General features: G+C 39.1%; 1 protein-coding gene across 2 annotated transcripts in view; it reads left to right on the top strand.

Moving 5' to 3' along the window:
* The window catches only part of adgrl1a (adhesion G protein-coupled receptor L1a), a 146,509-nt gene extending 128,677 nt beyond the window's left edge, over positions 1-17,832 (top strand). For both annotated transcript variants that reach the window (XM_043235353.1, XM_043235352.1), the window contains 7 exons: positions 551-642; positions 751-919; positions 2,109-2,264; positions 2,351-2,447; positions 7,779-7,901; positions 9,619-9,636; positions 9,947-17,832. In XM_043235353.1, the coding sequence (XP_043091288.1) occupies positions 551-642; positions 751-919; positions 2,109-2,264; positions 2,351-2,447; positions 7,779-7,901; positions 9,619-9,636; positions 9,947-10,821 (1,530 nt within the window). In that variant the 3' untranslated portion in view covers positions 10,822-17,832. The remainder of the gene's footprint in view (positions 1-550; positions 643-750; positions 920-2,108; positions 2,265-2,350; positions 2,448-7,778; positions 7,902-9,618; positions 9,637-9,946) is intronic.
* Positions 17,833-21,459: the final 3,627 nt, after the last annotated feature.

Raw genomic sequence — 21,459 nt, 5'->3', positions numbered from 1 at the left:
GTTCACCTATGGATCTGTTGCTGCTGACGACTATGTTTTGGCTGTAATATGCTTTATATGAGTGCGGAGCTTAGATTAGGTTTAGATATGGAAACTTGCTGACATTTTCGTAATTACAATATATTTTAATAATGTGTTTTTGTTTTTATTAGTTTGTGAGAAAAAAAAAATATATATATATATAGGTTTTTTTAATCTTTCTAAAGTTCTTTTCTTTCTTGCAATAGCATCAGATCTCTCATCTAACACGAGTGCATTTCTGTGCAAATGTTCGCATCGCCATTCTCATGTAAATTGTTGCATTTAATTGCAGCAATTTAAGATGGAACGATTTCACGAACAATTTACACTGAAATTCTGCTTGTGTTTTATGAATGAGGCTCATTGTTAGGGAGAAAGCCTCGGTTTAAATAATCTTTCCAGTCTGTGTAGACATTTTCTAAAGGCCTTGTCCTTTTTATACAGCCAATGGGCTTTAATTTGTCACAGTGACTTGGAAGTTTTGGTCTTAAAGTTACATTTTTTCCTTTTTCTTGCCTTTGACTTTTAGTTGAACCTGGTGTTCCTCATGATAACACTTCACAAGATGGTCCGTAACTCATCCGCCCTCAAACCCGACTCCAGCCGCCTGGACAACATCAAGTGAGAGACTTTCACTGCAAAAACGCACATTATAGCCACATTATATATGACGTTTTAGTTGTTTGTGTATTGTGTATGTATTGTGAATGTATGCATGTTCTCCCTCAGGTCCTGGGCTCTTGGGGCTATCGCACTGCTCTTCCTCTTGGGTCTGACTTGGGCCTTCGGCCTCCTCTTCATCAATGAGAACACAGTCATCATGGCTTATCTTTTCACTACCTTTAATGCCTTCCAGGGCATGTTCATCTTTATCTTCCACTGTGCTCTGCAGAAAAAGGTCAGTGCCATTAATGTTTCAAACCCAGATAATACTTTGGGGACACATTTGCTGCAAAATTTCCTCAGAAGTTATCTAAATATGGAAAAAGACAAAAATGGTGGTGTCATCCCAGGTTAATACAAGTTGAATATGATCTTGTAGGAATACCTTTGGGTTAGGATACATCTGTGATATTATTAGTTTTATGATACGCTTTATTTGAAGGTGAAGGATGCAATTTCTGCACAATTATTGGCAACAAAAGAAAAATACTAATTGTTTTCAAGCAGGTTTTAAAGCACTCCATCTTTCATCGTTTGGTAAAACAAAGCCCTGCCCCCAAACAAACTCCATTGGTCGATCCCAAGCCCAGTTTTGATACTCTAGCTTCTCAAGCTACTTCCTGTATAAAGGAGTTAAACAGTAGTCAAGCTATCTGAGCTATTAACAAAAAGTGCATTAAATGCATTAAGATGTTTTAAAAAAATTATATTTAATATGCATACATTTTTACAATCCATTTTTATCTGACACAATAATGGCATTGTTTAGGCATAAATTAGCATGTTACTGTAAAATATATAGTACATTCTGTCACATACTGAAGTATAGAAATGACACTCCTTGTGAAAAGAAGTGTACTTAATTTTATTAAATGTGCAACTGTAGTGTACTTTTTAAAATAATTTATTAAAAAATATTTACTTGCAGATAATAAAATGAGGTACACGGCCATCTTGAGTAAACTTTTACAAATAATTTAAAATGAAATCTTTTGCATGTACACCACGTACTAAAGCATTAACAGATTAATTGATTATAACTTATATGACATTTGAAATGAATATATTTTAAATGTACTTTAAATATTTAAAACTGCAACATCATTATAAATGTATAATCACGAATACACGACATGCAAATTACACTAGAAATTACCATAAATGCTTGTCAGTACACATAACAGTACACTTTAATCCTATTTCAAAGACAATGTTAGTCATTTTTAAATTACGTAGAAATATGTAGTTAAGCCATACCTAAATGGATAAAAGAGTGCTTTAATGTTCAGCCAGTTGCATTTAATATTAATTTAAACTAATAAATTTGATTGCAGTTAGCATGTTTGAAAATGGTTTATGGTTTCATTAGCCTACGGTAACTGAACATGTGTAGTGTACTTAAGAGCAAATGTTCTGTGTTTTAGGTGCATAAGGAGTACAGCAAGTGCCTCCGTCATTCTTACTGCTGCAGCCGTACCTCCACCACGAGCTCTCATGGATCGCTGAAGAATTCTGCCCTTCGTGCCAACAACCGCTACTACACCGGGAGCCAGGCGCGTCATGCAGCGGTACACAGACAGGTGACACACATGCACACTGACAGCGTCGCTATTTATAGACTGCTTTTATATTCCATATACCAATTCACCCCGCTCACCTGTTTTAGAGTCGAATTCGTCGTATGTGGAACGACACGGTGCGAAAGCAGACAGAGTCGTCCTTCATGGCTGGAGACATCAACAGCACTCCCACTCTCAACCGTGGTGAGGCCCTCCTTCTGCCTTCGAATTTCCCATCATGCAACTATCTTTGCCTATGTGTCCGCGCTTAAAATGGCCATTTTTTCCACTGAAGTCCCTTTCGAGAAAATCAGTTCACTCAGGGGCCATATTATCAACTATTTCAGGCATGCGGTTCTAACAAGTCCTATCTACTTGATATGCTGAATTCTCAAAAACTGCTGGCTCATTTCACATTGAAACAATGTGACAGTGCCTGTCTCTACGGGAAACAAGCTTTCAGTGACTTTACCGATTGGCAATTGACACTTTTATTTATAAAGTGGGACTAATTCTGCCATATAGCATGTTGCATTTTCTCACGCTCATCATATGAGTCAACCACCCTAGTATATATATACAGTCTTTGGGTTCTCTTACAATACTAGTGAGGTTTTTATATGCAGCAGATTTAATTTTCATTAATATTACTCATTACTATCTCTTTGGACCTTAGAATGTAATAGGCTATTTTTTTGCCCTTTTCATGTGTGTAATGAGAAACAGTGCTCAAAAACAGGCTGCGGGTTTTAATGTCATTATCAATTGTATTTTTTCTCTGCCTATATTTTTTCATTAACAGCTTCTTTTCAAAGCCTACACTGCATTGTATATTCAGTAATAACCTATGCTGAAATGCATCACGCAGACTGCTAGTGTTTAGTTACAGCTTTTTCCTAATTCAAGGTTTTTAGCTTATTTTCACTTATTTAAATTAGTTTAATTAAAATCTCTAGCTTCTCATTACATGAACAAGTTTTTTATAGACCAGTGTATTAGTGTATTATGTATGTATTACAGCAATAATTTTTGTTTATTTTTCTATATTTTTATATTTCATTTAAATTAAAGTTTTTATGCACGTTTGTAATTTTTAAATGTTAATATTTAGCTTTTATTTATTTTTATTTAAGTTTTAGTAATGGTAATTTTAGTACTTCATTTCTGAATTTAACTTATTTTAACTTTACTTCAGTTTAAAAAAACATAATCTTTAGTTAAGTTAATAACAACTCTGTTATAGACCTTCTTGCTTTTTGTAGATTTCTTTTAATAAATGCATTTTGATTTCAGAAAAAGGCATGTGTTCATAATACACTGAACTGATTCAAAATTTTTTTACATTTGTTCAACGCTTGACCTGTAATGGAAGACCAAAGGCCATTGCAGTCCAGACTTTTTGTCTGAAATCCTAGCAATTTTCTGCATTTTTCACATCCATGAGCCACTGTAAAAAGTGAACCAAAGAAATCCAGAAGTTTCAAGCTCATCCACTTCGTCTCGTAAAGATCCTCTCTGTTTAAGAAGTGAGAGAACAACAAAATCATCCTTACTGCTTTAAGACTCAAATTAGTATTGTCCTGCACATTTTTTTGCAACTGATTAATTGACACGTATCAGACTCAGTGTGCAAGGTTTCTGTGTATGACAGATTTTTTGAATAACGAATATGAAAATATGCATTTCGGACTAAGTGTGCAATGTGCAAGTGCCCCTGTTATGGTTTATAAAAGGTTCAAATTTAGTTTTTTGCGAGCTGACATGCATGCAAGGGCAAAAAACTATTAGATCTTCTTAAAATATGCATTTATTGTTACCTTATTTGTTCAACAACTTCCAAACAATTCGTTTAGTGATTCATGTTCCAAACCCCTCTGGTGATTGGTCGATTTTATTTAAAGCGGTGTTTGTGAGCTTCAAACGCTACAAAAACCGGCACAAAGAGTGAATTTGCATTTTCATTCAGTCCAATGCGAAGTTTTCCTTGTTCTGCATGCGCAACAAGAGAGCGGGCAATATGTCAACATGAAACGGCTTGGGACTTGTTTTAAAAACGACTTGTTTCAATGATTTCAGTCCTTTCTGCTGAGATACAATATTTATGCACGGTGCATTTTCATATTTAAAACATTGCGGGATTTCGTTCACTTAGAGCTGCGTTGCACACTGCACGAAAAGGTACGTTTCAAAATAATAGGGGCACATTAAGTGACGGTTAATAGAGAGAATGCAAGAGGCAGGTTGTTTCCATCACCGGATCCGGAGTGTGGCGTCACCACCGTTCTGATCATCCCAGGGATCAATGTTTGTGGGTGGAGAGGGGGGCGACGACAGAGAAGCCGCAGCTAAATCAACCGCCACTCTTTATGCTAATTCTATCCATTTTGTTTTTAATGAAGTGATTAGCCGCCGAATGAACGGGGGGTAATTACTCTAATTGAGGAGAATGACAGTAGCGTCCTCACTGCAGCGCGCCGATTGTTGCTTTCCGGGGACTTTAATCAAGGCGAGAGAGAGAGAAAGTTCGAGGCAGAAAGGCAGATCTAAACCATATAGCTGGAAAAAAAAAAGAAGAGAAGAATAGATTCCGGAGAGAGGAAACGGCAGGGTTTTGTGCCGCAGGAGAAAAGTTTTTGGATGTTACAAGAGTGAATGGCAGACAGAAGTAGAGATGGAGGGTAATGAAAGGGCGTGTGTATGTGCACACCGCTGTCTTTATCAGATTCATCTCCTATCGCTCTCATTTCCCACTTCACCGCCGTGTGAAGTCTTCTCTGTGCTTCCAAGAGCTGCCGTCGTACCTCAACCTCCCTCCCGCTGGCCTAGATTCCCCTCACATTTTACACATGACACTCCAGTGAGATATTTACAGGAATTAAAGAAATGTTCAAAGGTTCAATACAAGTAAAGCTTTATCAGCAGCATTTGCGGTTTAATGGTGATTCACACAGAACACGGTTTTCACGCCGTCCTCTGTTTTGGTACCATTAATCTGAAGGGCTTGACGGAAAAAATCTGAAAACATGACTTGTTCTCCAATAATGAAAAATTAATCACCCTCCGGGCCTTCCAAGATGCAGAGGAGTTGGAGAAATTTTGCATTTCATCACTTGCTCGTCAATGGATCTTTTGCAGTGAATGGGTGCCATCAGAATTGGTCCAAAAAACATGATAATCAAAACATAACAATAATCTACAAGAAATCCACACCACTCAAATCTATCAATTAGTGAAAATCTGCATATTTGTAATGAGCAAATTCATCATTAAAACGTTTTTGCTTTGTCCAGTGCAAAATTTCTCATCTACATCAGGAGAGAAATATAAACAGATCAAGCGGCATTTACAAGCAAACGCCGTTCAGAACAGATATGCCATTTTTGATGTGAGAGGACAATTGGAGATTAACTTCTTTGACTTTTTGTACTTTTTTTCTAGAAGAAGCTTTAATATGAATTGTGGAATCGTATTTTGTCCAGAAGGAAGATTTATTTAAAAATGCTTTGCTCTAAAATTGGTTGTAAATTTAACACTTTCTTGCCAAGAAATGGCAGGCGAAACAATGAATCGAAAGTCAATTTTAAAGTAGAAAAACTGAAACAAATTTTACTTATTTACAACTTTACAAAATCATTTTCACAGAGTACAAACACACAGCTTTTTAATTCAATTGCCAAAAATTATTAGACTTGAGATGTGTGGATTACTTTAATATTACTGTGACGATTTAATCACTGCAGGGGATTCATTGGTGAGCAAGTGATATATCTGCAAATCTCCTTCCAAATTAATTTACATCTTGGGTATATTGTCAGCCCTTTTTTACATTTTTGGGTAAACCATCTTATAAAGCACTTGCATTGCATTGTTATGTGCTACTGATTTAATTTTGCGTGGCGGAGTTTGTGCAACGTAAAGCAGATCTGGTATCCTTACTGTGTATTACACAAACCTAACAGGTTTTCTCGTGTCAAATAATGTTTAGTTTATCTTTTACATAGCTTAAACGGCGCTGTGGGGCTTTAGCAGCATTACATGGTCGTGAAAAAGCAAAGTTGACAGATGGAATAGGTCACACTAGTCTCATGTTTAATTCTTGTTGGTGTGCTTAACAGCGTGTTTACTACATTGTCTGACTGTAATGAGGAATGAGCTGGAATTATTTTCTGTGATAATCAATTTTATGCCACAAATGCTGGTTGCACAGCTTTACTTTTATTAAACTTGGAACATTCCTGCAAGAGGTAAGAAATGTGGCGAGCGTGAGCGAGCGCATGTCTAAAATTAATTCTTGAGGCGGTCCTCTCTGATAGATGATAGCGCGAGAGCGCAAGGTTGCACTTTGCCTCAGTCCACTCGATGTCATACTGGCCTCTTTTTAATTTCATGGCATTTCTGTCTGAAAGCCCCAGGCTGCAGCTCTGCGCCTGTATTATGGGCCATACTGAATGTTCCATTTCTCTGAGTCACATTTGTCTACTGCAAGCGTTCACATTTCACTGGGAAATGAACCCACATTTCAGTGGCTGCTCTGTGGAACTACATAATAGCAAATATTACCATTTCCCTCCCAATGACTCCATCTGACAGTGAGTCATGGAATTACGCTCCACGACTACTCTTCAAATACATTTCGGCTTCGCTGCAAATAAACACTTCATCAAATCAGCCATTACGACTTCGCACAACATTTGTTTTTTTTTGTTTTTTTGTTTTTTTGTGAAATATCAAACAAAATTAACACACTGTTGAGTAGATTCTGCTTAACCTTATTGTGAAATGCAAATAGCAAATCCATGTTAATATGATGTATTATTATTACTCTTAAAATTGATCCTGGATACTCATGGCCACGGTAAAGATATTAACTATTTTTCACTATTACTAAACCAGCAGTTATGGCTTTTGCCTCAGTAAACTCTTAATTTGCTGCGTATTAGTAGTTAGAAAGTTAGTTGATAAGTTTAGGTGTTGGATAGGATTAGGTATATAGAATACGGTTGTGCAGAATGAATGCTTACAATGATAAACAGCCAGTATGTTAATAATAGGCATTCTAATAAGTAACTAGCTGATAATGAGAATTGGTCCCTATATTAAGGTGTTATAAATCAGGAATTGAAACAGCTTATATATCATTGTAAAACAGACAATTAATCTTACTTTGTGACTAGCAGAAGTATGCCACTTCTCTGAACAAATATTTTGTTAAAAACTATTAAAATTTTAAGAAAACAAAGATCACAGGGTCAACTGGGGCATATGCAGATCATGCTAAAATACAATTTAGAATGAAAGAATATGGTAACACTTTATTTTACCAAAAAAAAGACCAATAAACCACTTTATTTTAGACTAATTCTTATTATTTGCAACTATAACTAGTTGTTTATTAGCATGAATATCACTAGCATATTAATGATTCTGCATGACCATATTGTATTGGTATAACAACATATCATTCACGACACGGCTTTTGAAAGTCAGAGTCACAAAATATTATGACGTTTATAATGTAAAGAAATTTCTTTTTAGGTACAATGGGAAACCATCTTCTAACCAATCCTGTGCTGCAAACCCGTACAGGAAGTTCACCTTACAACACGCTGCTGGCTGAAACGTTTACCCCTCCCTCGCCTGGAGTCTTCAACTCTACTGGTAAGTGTAGGTGGAACCTGAGATCGCTTTAATATCTTAACCGTTTATCACATAGAGTTTAAGAACTGTTTGAGTCTCAAACTGCGCTCAAATTTGCCCTAATGCAGCCTAAAGTCACATTTTATAGACTAAAGGTAGCTATTCTTAACTATTTAGCTACGAATGAGCTTTCTCCAAGCGATAAAAGTTTATTATTATTATTATCATCATTATTGTACATGCCGTTCCTGCCACAGTGTGTGTGTGTGTCACCAATGGTATTCATGGGCTGCGATCTGTGCTCTCTAGTGCATATGCTGTGTGTGTGTAGATCTGTGCATGTGAGTTTACACCCTGTTGGTCTGTCAGTGTGATTCAGAGGGGTGGACAGGGGCTGACCATCTGGCCGGCGTTTTAATCCCTCCTGCTGGAAAGACAGACCAGAGCATCGATTAAAGCTAGGGTTGAAGTTGAGTGACTGACAGTGGAGCGTTCCCTGAAGATTCGACACAGAGTATCGGCATGGCTGTGTCCGTGCCGCACACACATACGGCCCAGGCTTCTCTTTCTCGTACCGTTCGCCTTCGTGTGCCAATTGAGAAGCAGCGAGAGAAAGATAGCTGCGGTTCCCATGTCAGTGGGGTGAAATTTAAGACAGCGTCTCTGTTGAATATTTTAAACGTTCCCTCTCTGTGTAATGTGTCAGGCTGACGGTGCGCCACTCGGCTCGGCTCGGCTGAGAGGACATTTTTAGAATGCTTATGGAGAGGAAGTAGGAGGAGGGCCTCATTAGAATGTCTAATTACTCTCTCTCTGCACAGAGGAGCGTTGATTAAAATCATACCGGGCATTAATATTTAAACCCCCACACGCCTTGGTCTGCGCCGCCACACGCATCTCCTGCGTTCAATACACGCAGACGAGTTAAAAGAATATCACAACATCTCTGCCGTGTGAAGGGGCGCGTGAAATAAACATCGTCTTGACTTTATGAGGTTGAAATGTGAATAACGTCTCACCGAATAATGATCGTGCCAAAACCAAACAACAAAGCTCTGCTTCTAAACTCCTCAAACCAGAGAATGAGTGACTGTTCCTAAGACCCCAACTTTCAAGATGAAAGGAGTGAGATACTGATCTGAAACTCCCCAGTCTGCAAAATCAGACACTATTTTTACAGTTTTCTTACTTTATCTTGCAAATACATGAGAGTTTTTTTTTTTTTTTTTTTTTATGTAAACCATAAGGCAAGCTGAGGGAATAGTGAAAACTCACTCACATTAATTGTCCTCTCTCTTTTTATCTCTCTCGCATGTTATAGATTCCCTTAAAAAGTGTTGTATTTAATATAAATTTACCTTAATTGAGTTCTTAATTTAAATCCCCAGCAAAATAATACTGTGATGGAATGATTAATTTGATAGTTTTATTACATTTATAAAAATATTACAGAAATATGCTCTCAAAAAATTAACCTCTCATGTTATTCTAAACTTTAATAACCATTTAAAGTTGCTTTTTTTTTTTTCTCTCTCTCTCCATTGATGTCTATTGTTGTCTCTTTATGGCTGTAACATTATTTCAACAACAGAGTTCCTAAGTGTGACATTTGTTTATGGTGGCGTTCAAGAAAGTCGGTTTCATGTAAAGCCCAAGGTAGAGACTTATCATTGATCACTGTTGTTGTCTTGTCTTTTGTCTTACTTTGCCCTCACATGGCTTCACCATGGATCCACAGGAACTTTCCGTGACCCAAGTAAGACTCTTTCCCCTTTCAGGCTTATGGCTACTTTCAGTGTTTTATAGGCTAATTTTGCAGAATGATAACCTCTTCACGTGTGCAGTGAAGCCTGTGCTTCTATGTACACAATTTACGTCCCTGGTAATAACTTGCCTCTGTCCATAAGCCTATTAATCTTGTGATGGAAGTTGCGTTCCCCATTATTGATTTAATCTCAGATTCTGTTGCTTTGAATCCTCGTCTTGATTAAAATAGGTAATGAAGTGCTTACTTCTCCCTTCTCCTTTTTCATTTGCTTACCACCTCTCATTTGCTCTCTCAACAGAGAGCACCCTGTCTAAAAACCGAGATCATGGAGGCATGGAGACGCTACCTCTAAATGGGAACTTCAACAACAGCTATTCTCTGCGTAGTGTTGGGGGTTCAGGAGCTCCCGGGGGAAGCTGTGACTTCCTGGGAGGTGGAGATAGCCCCCCTCCTGTGTTCAACCCCCGTGGTTCAGAAACTCTCGGCGGCATACGGAGAAACCTCTCTGACGCAGCAGCGTTCGAGAAGATGATCATATCGGAACTTGTGCACAATAATCTCCGAGGTGGTGGAGGGGCTGGGGGCGTTGACAGAACATGTGGCAGTCTGGTCAGAGGAATGGGGCGGGGCGGAGGCGGGGCAGAGCCAACGATAGGCATGGAGGACAACGACGACTTTCGTTCGCGAGAAGTGCGTCAGCGCACGCCGCAAGATGTGGAACTTCTTTACAAAGCTCTGGAGGAGCCCCTGCTCTTGCAGCGTGCCCAATCCGTGCTCTACCAGAGCGACCCAGACGAGTCCGAAAGCTACACGGCCGACCTGACCGAGAGTTTGGGCCACAGTGGTCACAGCGGCCAAAGCGCAACAGGCCAGGGCCAAAACGGAGGCCCCGATTCGCCTGCGCGGGACTCCCTCTATACCAGCATCACCAACCTGCGAGATTCGCCCTACCCCGACAGCAGCCCAGAGCCTCTGGAGGTGGTTCCGCGTTCAGCCCAGCCTCCGGAGGAGCTGTACTACAGCTCGGGTCGGCCTGCCATAGGCTCCCGCGGAGCACCTATGCAGACCTTCTACCAGGCTCCGCCTAGGAGACCGAGCACTGAAGCCCACCCCGCCCCTGAGCCCCCTCACAGCGAGGGAGATGGACAGATGCAGCTGGTCACAAGCCTGTGACCACGAGAAAGAGGTGGAGGAGGAAGAGCGCCACAGGGTCTGATGCAAAGTGCCGCTGGCGATGATGGACTCCTCTCCTGTCTCTGACACCCTCCTTATGTCTGGTTGCCTTTTTGCTCTTTCATTTGTTTTGAAGTAAGAGGTAAGGAAAGCCTAAACAGGGAGAGCGACAGAGAGGTTTGTCTCCATGGCAGCAGGCTCTCTGAAGTGCTGTGTAACCACTCTGCTCTCTCATCAGCATCATTTTCTCCTCCCTCCTGACGCACACACATAGAGAAAGAGCAAGTCCAACTATCTGCCTTTTCTCAGTGGACGTCTCTGCCTTCAGCTCTCTCTGCTCCAAAAATATCGTCAAACTTCACACCGGGTTTCTATTTCTGTGTTTTATTTCAAGTCCTATCTTTAAAATGTTACTTTTGCGTAACTCCTTACCTTCGCTTTCCTTTCTCCATCATTATTTGATGAGAGCTGTTACGTGAGGAAATGGGGGTATGCCATTATACTGCAAGTGACAAAAAAATCTCTCTGAAAGCTCTTCAGTGTTGCCAAAAATAACTGTTTTTGAGCCAGGACACAAACTGGAATCTACACACACGCGCACACACACACTCACAGAAGTGCTTGTTACTGAACATCAAGAGTGTGAACATATGCTCATGAAAAAGGAAAACAAGGACTATTGTTCAGACACAGGTAGCGGGAAGCTGCCTCAGTGGAGTTGCCTTTATTTCTTTCTCTGAACTGACTCTTCTGTATAGAACAACCGCAGAGACTGGGAACGAGGTGGGGGGCGTTAGGGCGCAACCCATCGTCAGCTGGGTCGTTTGAAGCCTATTGGCCATGGGACCTCTCGTGAATGAAACTCTGTAGGGTTTTGTCTCTGATCCACAGAAGGGGTTGGATTAAGGACTGAACCTGCTCTCCGAATCACTGATGGATGTTGTAGGTGGACGTGCTGTATCACCTGTGTTATTGTGGCTAGAAGAATTTTTTTGCTACCGTTCCAGCCATTCTTCAAGTCCGACCTCTGTACATATGAACCACACGAAAGCAAAAGCAAGTCTTACTCTACTCGTCTCCTGTACATAGAAGAACAAAAGCAACAAAAAAGTATCAAAATACTATGAAAAACAGTTGTACTGCAACGGAAATCGAAAATAAAGATGTTTTGAAGTTTGTGACCTAAACACCACGCCACTCTCTCCCTCTCTCTTTCTTTCGCTCTCTCCGGCCCTCGTTCGGTCCTGCCCTGGAGCACCATGGTGCCAGGAAATCTAATTGTCTGCCAAGAGACAGCGAGAGAGAGAGACAGAAAGAGAAGGATTTTACATACAAACGAGATAAATCCTGGCACAATTTTTATGTAATATAACCCATTACATTGTTGGTAATGTTTGACCTTCAACATTCACAGACAGGAAGCGCTTGACGTGAATGGAAGGGCAATACACTGTGCCTCAGGGGCGCACTGGTGCATTGTGGGTTGATTGACAGCAGCCATAATGTAGTGTTGGTTATATTTTATCTGGAAGATGTAATAGATCAGACGACTAGATGAATAGAATATAAGATATTTAGGTGAAAAAAAAAATTGGGGGGCACATTCGGAAACGTTTCAGTCGCAAACCCTAGATTGTATTTGACTGTTTTTACATACCAATATCAGCTGTTGTTTCTGAACCTGGTGTGACAGTTGATTTACAATTTGTATGTGTATGTCTGAACGTGAACATTTGGATGCCTGTGAAACAAGAGTACGTATGTGAGCGAGTGTGTATCTCAGAGGCTATTTTTACTGGGTTAGATGGACCCGCATTAGAAGAACAGGAAGCAGAGTAAATCTATATCTATATAAGAGCTCAGTATAAGCTTCCATTTAAAAGACTTTGTTAAAGGTATTTTAAATGTTGTTTTTTTGCCAGTCAGGTACAATGGAAACTGAGGTTGAGAACAAAAAAATTTAAAATCAAAACAAAACAGGTTTAGCATTCATTGAGCAACAGGAACTTCTGACCAATGAGACACAGCCTCTGTGGTTTAGAATCCCCATATGCAAATGAGCTGCATAGCCTATTGAACAAAAGAGAGGTATGTCATGAGTGCTCCGCCCCTCTGAAGTCTGCTCAATCTTCAAGTCGTTCATGTCTTTATTTATTAATATTTATTTGTCTTTTTTGATTATTTATGCACATATTCATTTATTCAGTGTGGTTTCCATTCTGTGTACAAAGCATATGTAAGGGTGACGAGAGCATGCTATATTTTGAAAAGCATACTAGCATACTACTCTTGCTGCAGTATATACTATGTATCCTTTGCACAGCATGCAAATTTTATCTCAAATTACCAAATTTTTTTGTTTTGTTTTGTTCCGTTTTTTTTTTTTTTTTTGCCAGAATGAGTGGTAAACAACAGACGCTTAATCCAGAGCCATAATAAGAAATATTAAGAGTACAATGTTATTAAATAGAATTCAGGCAGTATAAATGATTTTGTCCCAAAGTTCAAATTTGTTTATTTGATCTTTTTATTTCCAATGTGATGGGTGAACCGAAAATGTTGTTTGTAATTTTTCATTTTTTAATTGGATTGGACTGCCAAAAGCAAAAATGGTCTATTTTCCAAAAATACTTTAATTTTTCCAGTCCTCATTAAATATTATTTTCTGAATAATCCAACACGATGAGCTCAGTGAAGGAGGTTTGAAGTGTTTATTGTGAAACATCCTGTTAAAAAAAAATAACTAAAAAAAAAGTATACTATGCAGTAAGAAGCTAGTATGCCATTCCAAACATAGCCATATAGAGAAAGAGAGAGAGAGAGCAGGGGTGAGTATCTATGTTTAATGTCAGAGGAAGAGGTGATGTCAAAACTACACAAGTCTGCAGCTGGTTTAGAGAAGGTCCGCTGCACCCACTGTCAAATGTGGAGAACATTGTGCATCCCGAATCAACATCCTATCATTCAATTCAAGCACCATCTGCACCATCTCTCTCTTTCTCTATCTCTCACTCCTGTAAGTCTTCTAAGGGGACGTGTGTGCAATCCATTGCATGGTAACTTGTACTGATTGACACAGGGTCAGTATGTTCACCGGTGTGCTGTGGTTAGTACACCCGGTCCTATATTTAGCCCGAGGCATGTATGATCAGCTTTTCTTTAAAGCAATGACCTGAACATTTTTTTTTACTTGCTTTTCTTGCAAATATTTTCCATGTTGATGAGTAGGACCAGCTTCAACTGGTCAGCAGGTTTGACCGTTTGAATGTATTGTCATACACCATTGTGAAGTGGCTCTTAGAGCTTAGGATGCCCTCTAAGGAGATCTGCTCCTGACTCATGGCCCTCTGCCCACCTGGCACCACATCGCTGCTGTTTTACCCCCCTATACCCTTCTGCACTGGCCCGCGGGAGAGGCTGTTTACCTCTCTCCCTCCATCCCTGGAGACGTCCAATGTGCGTCACGTTCTGTGCATCTCTCCTTTTTGTGCCCTTGCTCGTTTTTATTTCCCATCTACCCTTCTTCCACGTTCCCCCTCCTGTTCCCCTCTTAGCTCACTGAAATGTTTTTACATGGCTTTCTTAGCTGAGCATTAATGTGGGAAGATTTGTTATGTTAGTCAAAGGCTTTGTTTACATGGGACTGAAGGGATAATATAGTACAGTGTTGAATATGGTGATAATGACAGTGATTATACGGGGTAGTAAACTGCTAGACTAAAGCCTGCTCCGAGGGACTGCTACCACCTCCAAAATCCCCATACAACCCCTGATTATCATAATAATACTAAGAGCTATAATCTAGCTGAGTCAACCCACCATGCTCCCGCTCTCTGGGTTTCTCTCTTTGTCTTTCCCCCCTCTCGCTCTTTGAGAGCACTTGTGTTCACTGTTCTTTAGATATGAAAGGAGTCACCCTGATCCGCTCTCCATATCGGCCTCGTTTTCATGTCTTCACATTCAAATGGAGAGGCAAAGAGTGCATGAGTAGACACCGGATGACTAGGCCCAGATGGAATCTGCTGCTTTCCCCATTTTTATGCAGAAAGAGTTTAAATCCGATAAAATGTGTTCGGTTGAGCTCAGAGTGCTACACTTTTATTGGTAGCTGAATGAAATTTTCCAAAATATGAAAAGAACCCCTGAAATCGCTTGACAAATGCAGAGCTTTTTCCTATTTTGAATTTCTATTTGGCACAAGTAGTTTGGGCGGGATATATCTACTGTAGCTAAAGGTAGATCTCAAGGAACAGGTTTGGGCACAAAAATGCGTATATTCCCACAGATGAGTCATGAGTATGTTTGGTTGGTGGTCTCAGCAGAGAAAGTACATTTTAAATGTGTGTATTTTCTAAAAGTTCAATGTTTAGGAGTACAAAACCTCTAGACGTGGACAAAACATTTCGAAACTGTCATTTATATGTCATGGGGTCTTTAATAATGAAACTCGAGGGACTGGAGATTCAACATTCTTCAACGTTGTGATTGACGCGTGCTCCAGTTCTGCACAAATCTTGAGTTTTCCGTAAGCACAGATTCTGTATGGGCCTGAGAGACCAAGAGGAACTATGAAAGTTCCTCTTTCCAGACACCCGTCTTTTGTCCCTCTCCACACAGGTGCAGTCGCACCGGCCTACACTCCTGTGATCTGACAGTCTGCCACCTTGCTGTCAACCCAATCCTCAGCTGGGGCTCGGCTCCAGAGAGCCTGAGTCATGACCTCTGATCATGAGCCATCCCCCTCTGTAGCACGGAAGCTACGTTTTTAAAGCCACATGTTGACTTGATGTCCAGATACTAGGCTAGATATAATAAATTGAGAGAGAGAGAGAGAGAGAGAGACATGAACAAGTCATTCACTGCTGTCAAAACAACATGAAGTATCAGCCCTGGGCAAAGCACCCCACCTGCTCGGCCACACCGCTTCTGACAGGCAAAGAGAGCCCCTGGAGTTAAATGACATGTTTTATTGGGATCCCTCAGTCACTGAGCTATCAACACCTTCCTGTAACACAGAAGCATTTTAACACCACCACAGCCACCGAACAAGAGACCATTCTGATAGAGCTTACTTACACCCTTTTCCATCGAAATGGTGCTTGTTTTAACAGGATGCGTGAACGTCTTCTACAATTGGCCCACATTTCCTCTGACTTAAGAGCTGAGCGATGATGAGTATGTTACTACATAAACTGAACAATTCAGTGCTACATCATCTTTTAAGGTGCAGTTACATTTTCCAAAAATACAATCGTTTGGGACACATACAGCGTTGACCAATAGAACAGTGCATGCTGGTGGGTCAATCATAGATATGCAGGAAACTAGTGGATTTTTATTTACATATTTAGTCTTGTCATTTTGAGAGCGCATTTTACCATCCATAAAATCTGTGTCTTTATCATGAGCTGGCTATGATGTAAAGGAAGTCCTTTAAAACCTATTTAAGTATTTATTTCATAATGTAACATTTATAGCAAAACAATTCTTTTAATATTTCAAACACACAACATTTGTAAATTAAAGCAATAAACCACAAGAGGCCGTGCACTACATTAAGCAGAGTGCCCAAAACTCTTTAAACCATGGTAAAATTACTGTAAATGACAGGGTTGAGTGATTATTGTGAAAAATGATAACAACAGCAATATGATTAAAGATACAAATGTATAATAATTAGTTCAGACTAAACATTTCATATGCTAAATAGTATAGTTAAACGCAATGCAATAATCTGAGTGCAAGAGTATTAGCATTTTACAATAAAGTTGAAGCTATCGGTTTTATTAAAATCATTACAGACTGACAGCGAAATTGCAGTTATTATAGGCTGTTAAGTGTGACATTTTAGTGTTTTTGGTTTGAGATTTAAGCAGCGGTTGTGGAGAGCTGAACCAGCATTTTTCTCAGAAGGAAATGTGTGGATTGGGCCAGATTGGCCACCAGCACCGTGTCGGTTGAAAAGGGGTTAACTGTCACAAACAGAGAGGGTACAGGCACATCTACGCACTAATAATGTTGTATTATTTGGTCTCTTGGAGTGTGTCTGTGCAAGAAACGGCACCTGTACCGTAATTTTTAGAATATGTTAGACTGTGACGGTAGCCCAGTGGGGAGGTTCATGTCGTAACTGTAAACCAGCTGTCTGTCAGTCTTCAACAACGGATCGGTCAGGCAGGGTTACACCAGAACACAGAGCTCTGGGTAATACAGACTCCCTAAACAGTGCTCACAAAACACTAACATGTAAGTCGCGCCTGAGCTGTGTAGTTTTTTGGGGGGTTTTTGCACTCTGTGCAGGAGGGCATTACACGTTTAAGTTGGACCAATCTGAAGCAAGCCGTGGTTTTTTTTAGGCATGCCTTTGGCTGTATGTTTGCATATTAAATATGTTTGACCCAGAGGGGCCGTGTGGACCAGCGTTCAGCAGATAGGTGGGTCTGGACCGGTCTTCTAGAAAAATCACCGCCTTATCATACAAGCAAGTTTCTATAAGAAACATCCAGTGATTTAGTTCAAGCATTGTGTTCCCGTCCTTTTGGGTTTTTTTAGGTTTTGTGAAAGGAGGCAGGGTCAGAATTACCCTAGAATGTATTAGGCCTTCTTGAGTTGGACTATCATAACAGTACATCTTTGTGTGATCGCGCAGTATTAGACATTGTATAAGATAAAATTCGAACATGGGAGAAACAAGTAGTAGTCATCAAAGGCCAGGGTGATGATTATGTCATTGAGCTTATGTATCTTGTAACTTTTTTTTTTTTCGTTCTAAACTCATTTGTTTCATTCGAACAGCTTTTTGATTACATTACGACGCTTGAGTCCCGTGTAACAGGAGGGTTAATGTGATTTACTGTTTTTATTGAAGAATGATATGTGTTTTATTTCTCACCGTCATTGCTTTGACAGCTGTTTGGGCCAAAGGGGATGGTTTTATGTAAGCGTTTGCGTCATTGCAGGTCAGTACGACCCTGTATCAGCACATATTAATAAAAAATTACTAAAACCGAACATTGTTCGTTTCGTGTCTGAGGTGGGTCAGAACTCACACACTCACTCTACAAATTAATATTCAAGTGTTTTATCTTCGCGTTTTTTTTTTGTTAATGATTATGCAAATTAATTCAACTGAAATGGCTATATTCTAAAACATTTTTACATTTCTTTTACATTTTTTCCCCTTCTGCCTTGAAATCCGTTTATAATGTCAGTCAAAGTTTCTTGCACAAAACATATGTAATTACGTTTTGCATGGCAAACTTTCAACCTCTGTAACCTTTAGAATTACACAGGCATTTTTGATGCTGTCACGCAGGAACTTGGGGATGGGAATGTGCTATTACTGTTCATAGCTAATTTATGTGGTAATTCATAGTTAATTCATAGCCAATAATTTTACAGTATTTTAGAGTAAGATATAATGCAACATTAAACCATTGACAATTATTTTAAAAAACATGGGACAGCATTTATGTGTTTGTTTTTACTGTATGTTCCCCTGAAAACATACAAGATCTAGATGAGCTTGTTTCTTTACTGGATCAGGTTTTACTTGCTCATAAATGAGAACAGCTGATAAATAATTAATCATAATAACCCCCACTCCAGTCCATAAAGTAACGTTTTTAAAGGGATAATCCATAATAATGTTTCTTCCAGATCTTTCACATCAAAATTCACAGTTTTAAACAGTTTTAAACTTTTACTTTTTTTTTTGTTTGTTTGATCTGTGCATATTTCTCTCCTGTTTCCTGTTTCACAAGATGACTTTTGTACTGGAGAAAGCAATATTAACCATAACAAATCAAATGATCAGAATTACATATTTTTTTATTATGATTTTTTTTAACACTTTTCACTACACAAAATGTTAATTGACGGAGCAGTTGAATTGTGGATTTTTATCAGATGTTTAGACTCTCATTCTGACTGCACACATTCACTGCAGAGGATCCACCGTTGAGCAAGTCTCCAAAATCAGTTTTTACGAAGAAACAAGCTCATTTATATCTGGGTGGTCTGAAGCTGGGTGAATTTAAAGCCCATTTTCGGGTGAACTATTCCTTTCGAAAAGCTGATGATGCAGAGATGCAGTTATTACCCACATAACCAGGAACAGCACAATCACTGAACTTCCTGCACATCTAAATATTAATAGGAATAACAATATCTTCTTCTGGGACTGAACTAATGACCTGAATTAAGATCTGTCAAGTTTCTAACTGAAATCGTTATGCTCCCTAAACAGTTAAGATATTCTAGAGTCAGGATGTTTCTGTAATACGGTCTCTTGTGAATAATAATAGTGTCTTACTTCCTTATTACTTCACAGCGACAGTGAATAGGTGTTCATGTGAAAATGTGGCCAGATGTTAATTTGCTTGTAGTTCATATAGTTGCTACATCACACCTTTTGAGAGTAAAACGTAACTTAAAAGGGAAATCAAGGGATAAGCTGTAATAACAGTTTTCTACTGTAAAAAAAAAAAAAAAAAAAAAAAAAAAAGTTTACAGTAGTAGTCCTGTAAAAACACAGTAAGTGGCTGGCAACCCAGCTGCCAGTATTTTACTGTAAATGTACAACAAAAAGTTTTACAGTGCAGCCAAGTTGTTTCTCGAGACAATTACCTGAACTCTAAAAGTATTTGATGAGTTACACGAGAGCCATATCATTTACATTTCAACAGCTTTTTTTTTTTTTTACAAGCTGTGACGTCACAAATAGCAGACATGGAATACAATTTTGTAGTCATGTATCTTTACATTTAATCTCCAAAATTAATGTAGAAACAACATAAAGACAGTATTATTTTATTTATTTGTTTTTGCTATGATTGTTTACTAATAAAGACCAGTATCAGGAATAATAGTACTATTGACTCTATTAAACTCTTTTTCTTAAAATGAGCAATTAGTGGCATTCAACATTACAATGTGAAATCAATGCCAGGCCTAAACTGCAAATGATCTGTTTTTATTTATCGTTTATTAACAGTTGCAGAGCATTACAATACTTATAACAACTAATTGAAGTGCACTCAAATTATGTAAATCCAATATAAAACGTGGAAACCACACTTGATTTCTACACCACATGAAAGTTGAAAAAAATAAGCTTTCCACTAACGTATGGTTTGTTGGGACGTGACGATATTCGGCCAACATACACCTATTTGAAAATCGGAACATTTAAAGTTGTCCAAATGTAATTCTTAGCAATGCATATTACTAATAAATACTTACGTTTTTATATATTACCATTATGACATGTACAAAAAAAATCTTTTCTTAATAACCTAATGGTTTTTAACATAAAATAAAAATTGATCATTTTTACCCATACATTGTATTTTTGGCTATCGGTACAAATTGCAAAGTTTGTGATCCAGGGTCACATATAATGTATTTTCAAACTATTCTATCAATTCTTTTCAACACTTTCAAAAACAGTTGCCAGGCCATTTCCCCACTTATTTTTATTTTTTTCCATTAATTTAGAAAAGTAATTGAATTTTTTTTTTTCCATATTCGCACGTCACCTATAAGTAATCTGTCGTGACTAATAATCAGTTTTTTTTTTGAGGTCATTACAACGCAGCAGCAGTAGAATAACAATTGTTTGCTGTGTAAGAGTTTCCTGAACTCTTTCATCAGCTGTTTAGCGGCGGAAGGGAATTTGGAGAATTTGAGTTGTGACCCGAGAAGGACATTCTCTCCGCTATAACACACAAGAATAAACCCCCAGAGGACGGGCTTGTGTTAATGCAGCTATCCATTTCTTTTACTTTTTCCTCTTTAAGATATGCGTAACATATTAAACTACTTTTATAGTCTGACACACAGTGGGAAGGTGTTTACTTTGCATCCAAATATATTCCTCATTGAAATGAGTATAACTCTTGGAGCGTTAAAGCCTGTAGTTGATTTGTTCATACGAGTGCCAGCGGGTCGTCCTATTTCACAGAATCGCTACATTTAACCTCCTTGGCGTACATACAGAAGACGAGAATGAACCAGCCAAGCAGCCTCCATTCACTCTCACATGCTCCTCTGAACTGCGGAGATGAGGCATCGCAATTCTTTTGTGCTTTTCCTGAAAACAGCCCTTCTAAAATCAGCCCTGCCCTTAAAATCGTGCAAAAAAAAAAAAGAGGCCACATAAACGGAAAGTGCTTTAGTATGCGTCCACCGCCCACTCGGGGTACATTATGAGCTAGCCCACCACACCCACCCAACTTGGAGCTGCTAGATAGGCTTGTCTGGACGAAAGCATCCCGTATTCGTGAGAGTTTAAAGGTGTCGCGGAAGAAAGCTTGGACGTATTTTGCGGACTGATGGAGAATAAATAAGAGATCTATTTAAAATCGGAGAATGAAAGACCGTTCCTCTTCACTGTGCAATTGCAGATGCTGTTATGTAGCACAATATAAAGAGGCACGAGGTGAGCAGAGCGCGGTACATTAATGAAACTAATGGGTTTCACTTTGGCACTGCTGTCTTTTGTCTGAGAGGCTCGATTTGCAGATAAAAAGCAGCACGCTGGGACGTCCATTTAAGAGGCCTATGAAAGACGCTGTCGGCGAATAAAGTGATTTTTCGAGTTTTTTTCAAGTCGTGTTTTAGCGCGTATGTCGGAGT

The sequence above is a fragment of the Puntigrus tetrazona genome, chromosome 3 (assembly GCF_018831695.1).
Source record: "Puntigrus tetrazona isolate hp1 chromosome 3, ASM1883169v1, whole genome shotgun sequence".
Taxonomy (NCBI): Eukaryota; Metazoa; Chordata; class Actinopteri; order Cypriniformes; family Cyprinidae; genus Puntigrus; species Puntigrus tetrazona.
The sequence above is the reverse complement of the archived record's forward strand: the minus strand, read 5'-3'. Positions and strand labels throughout refer to the sequence as shown.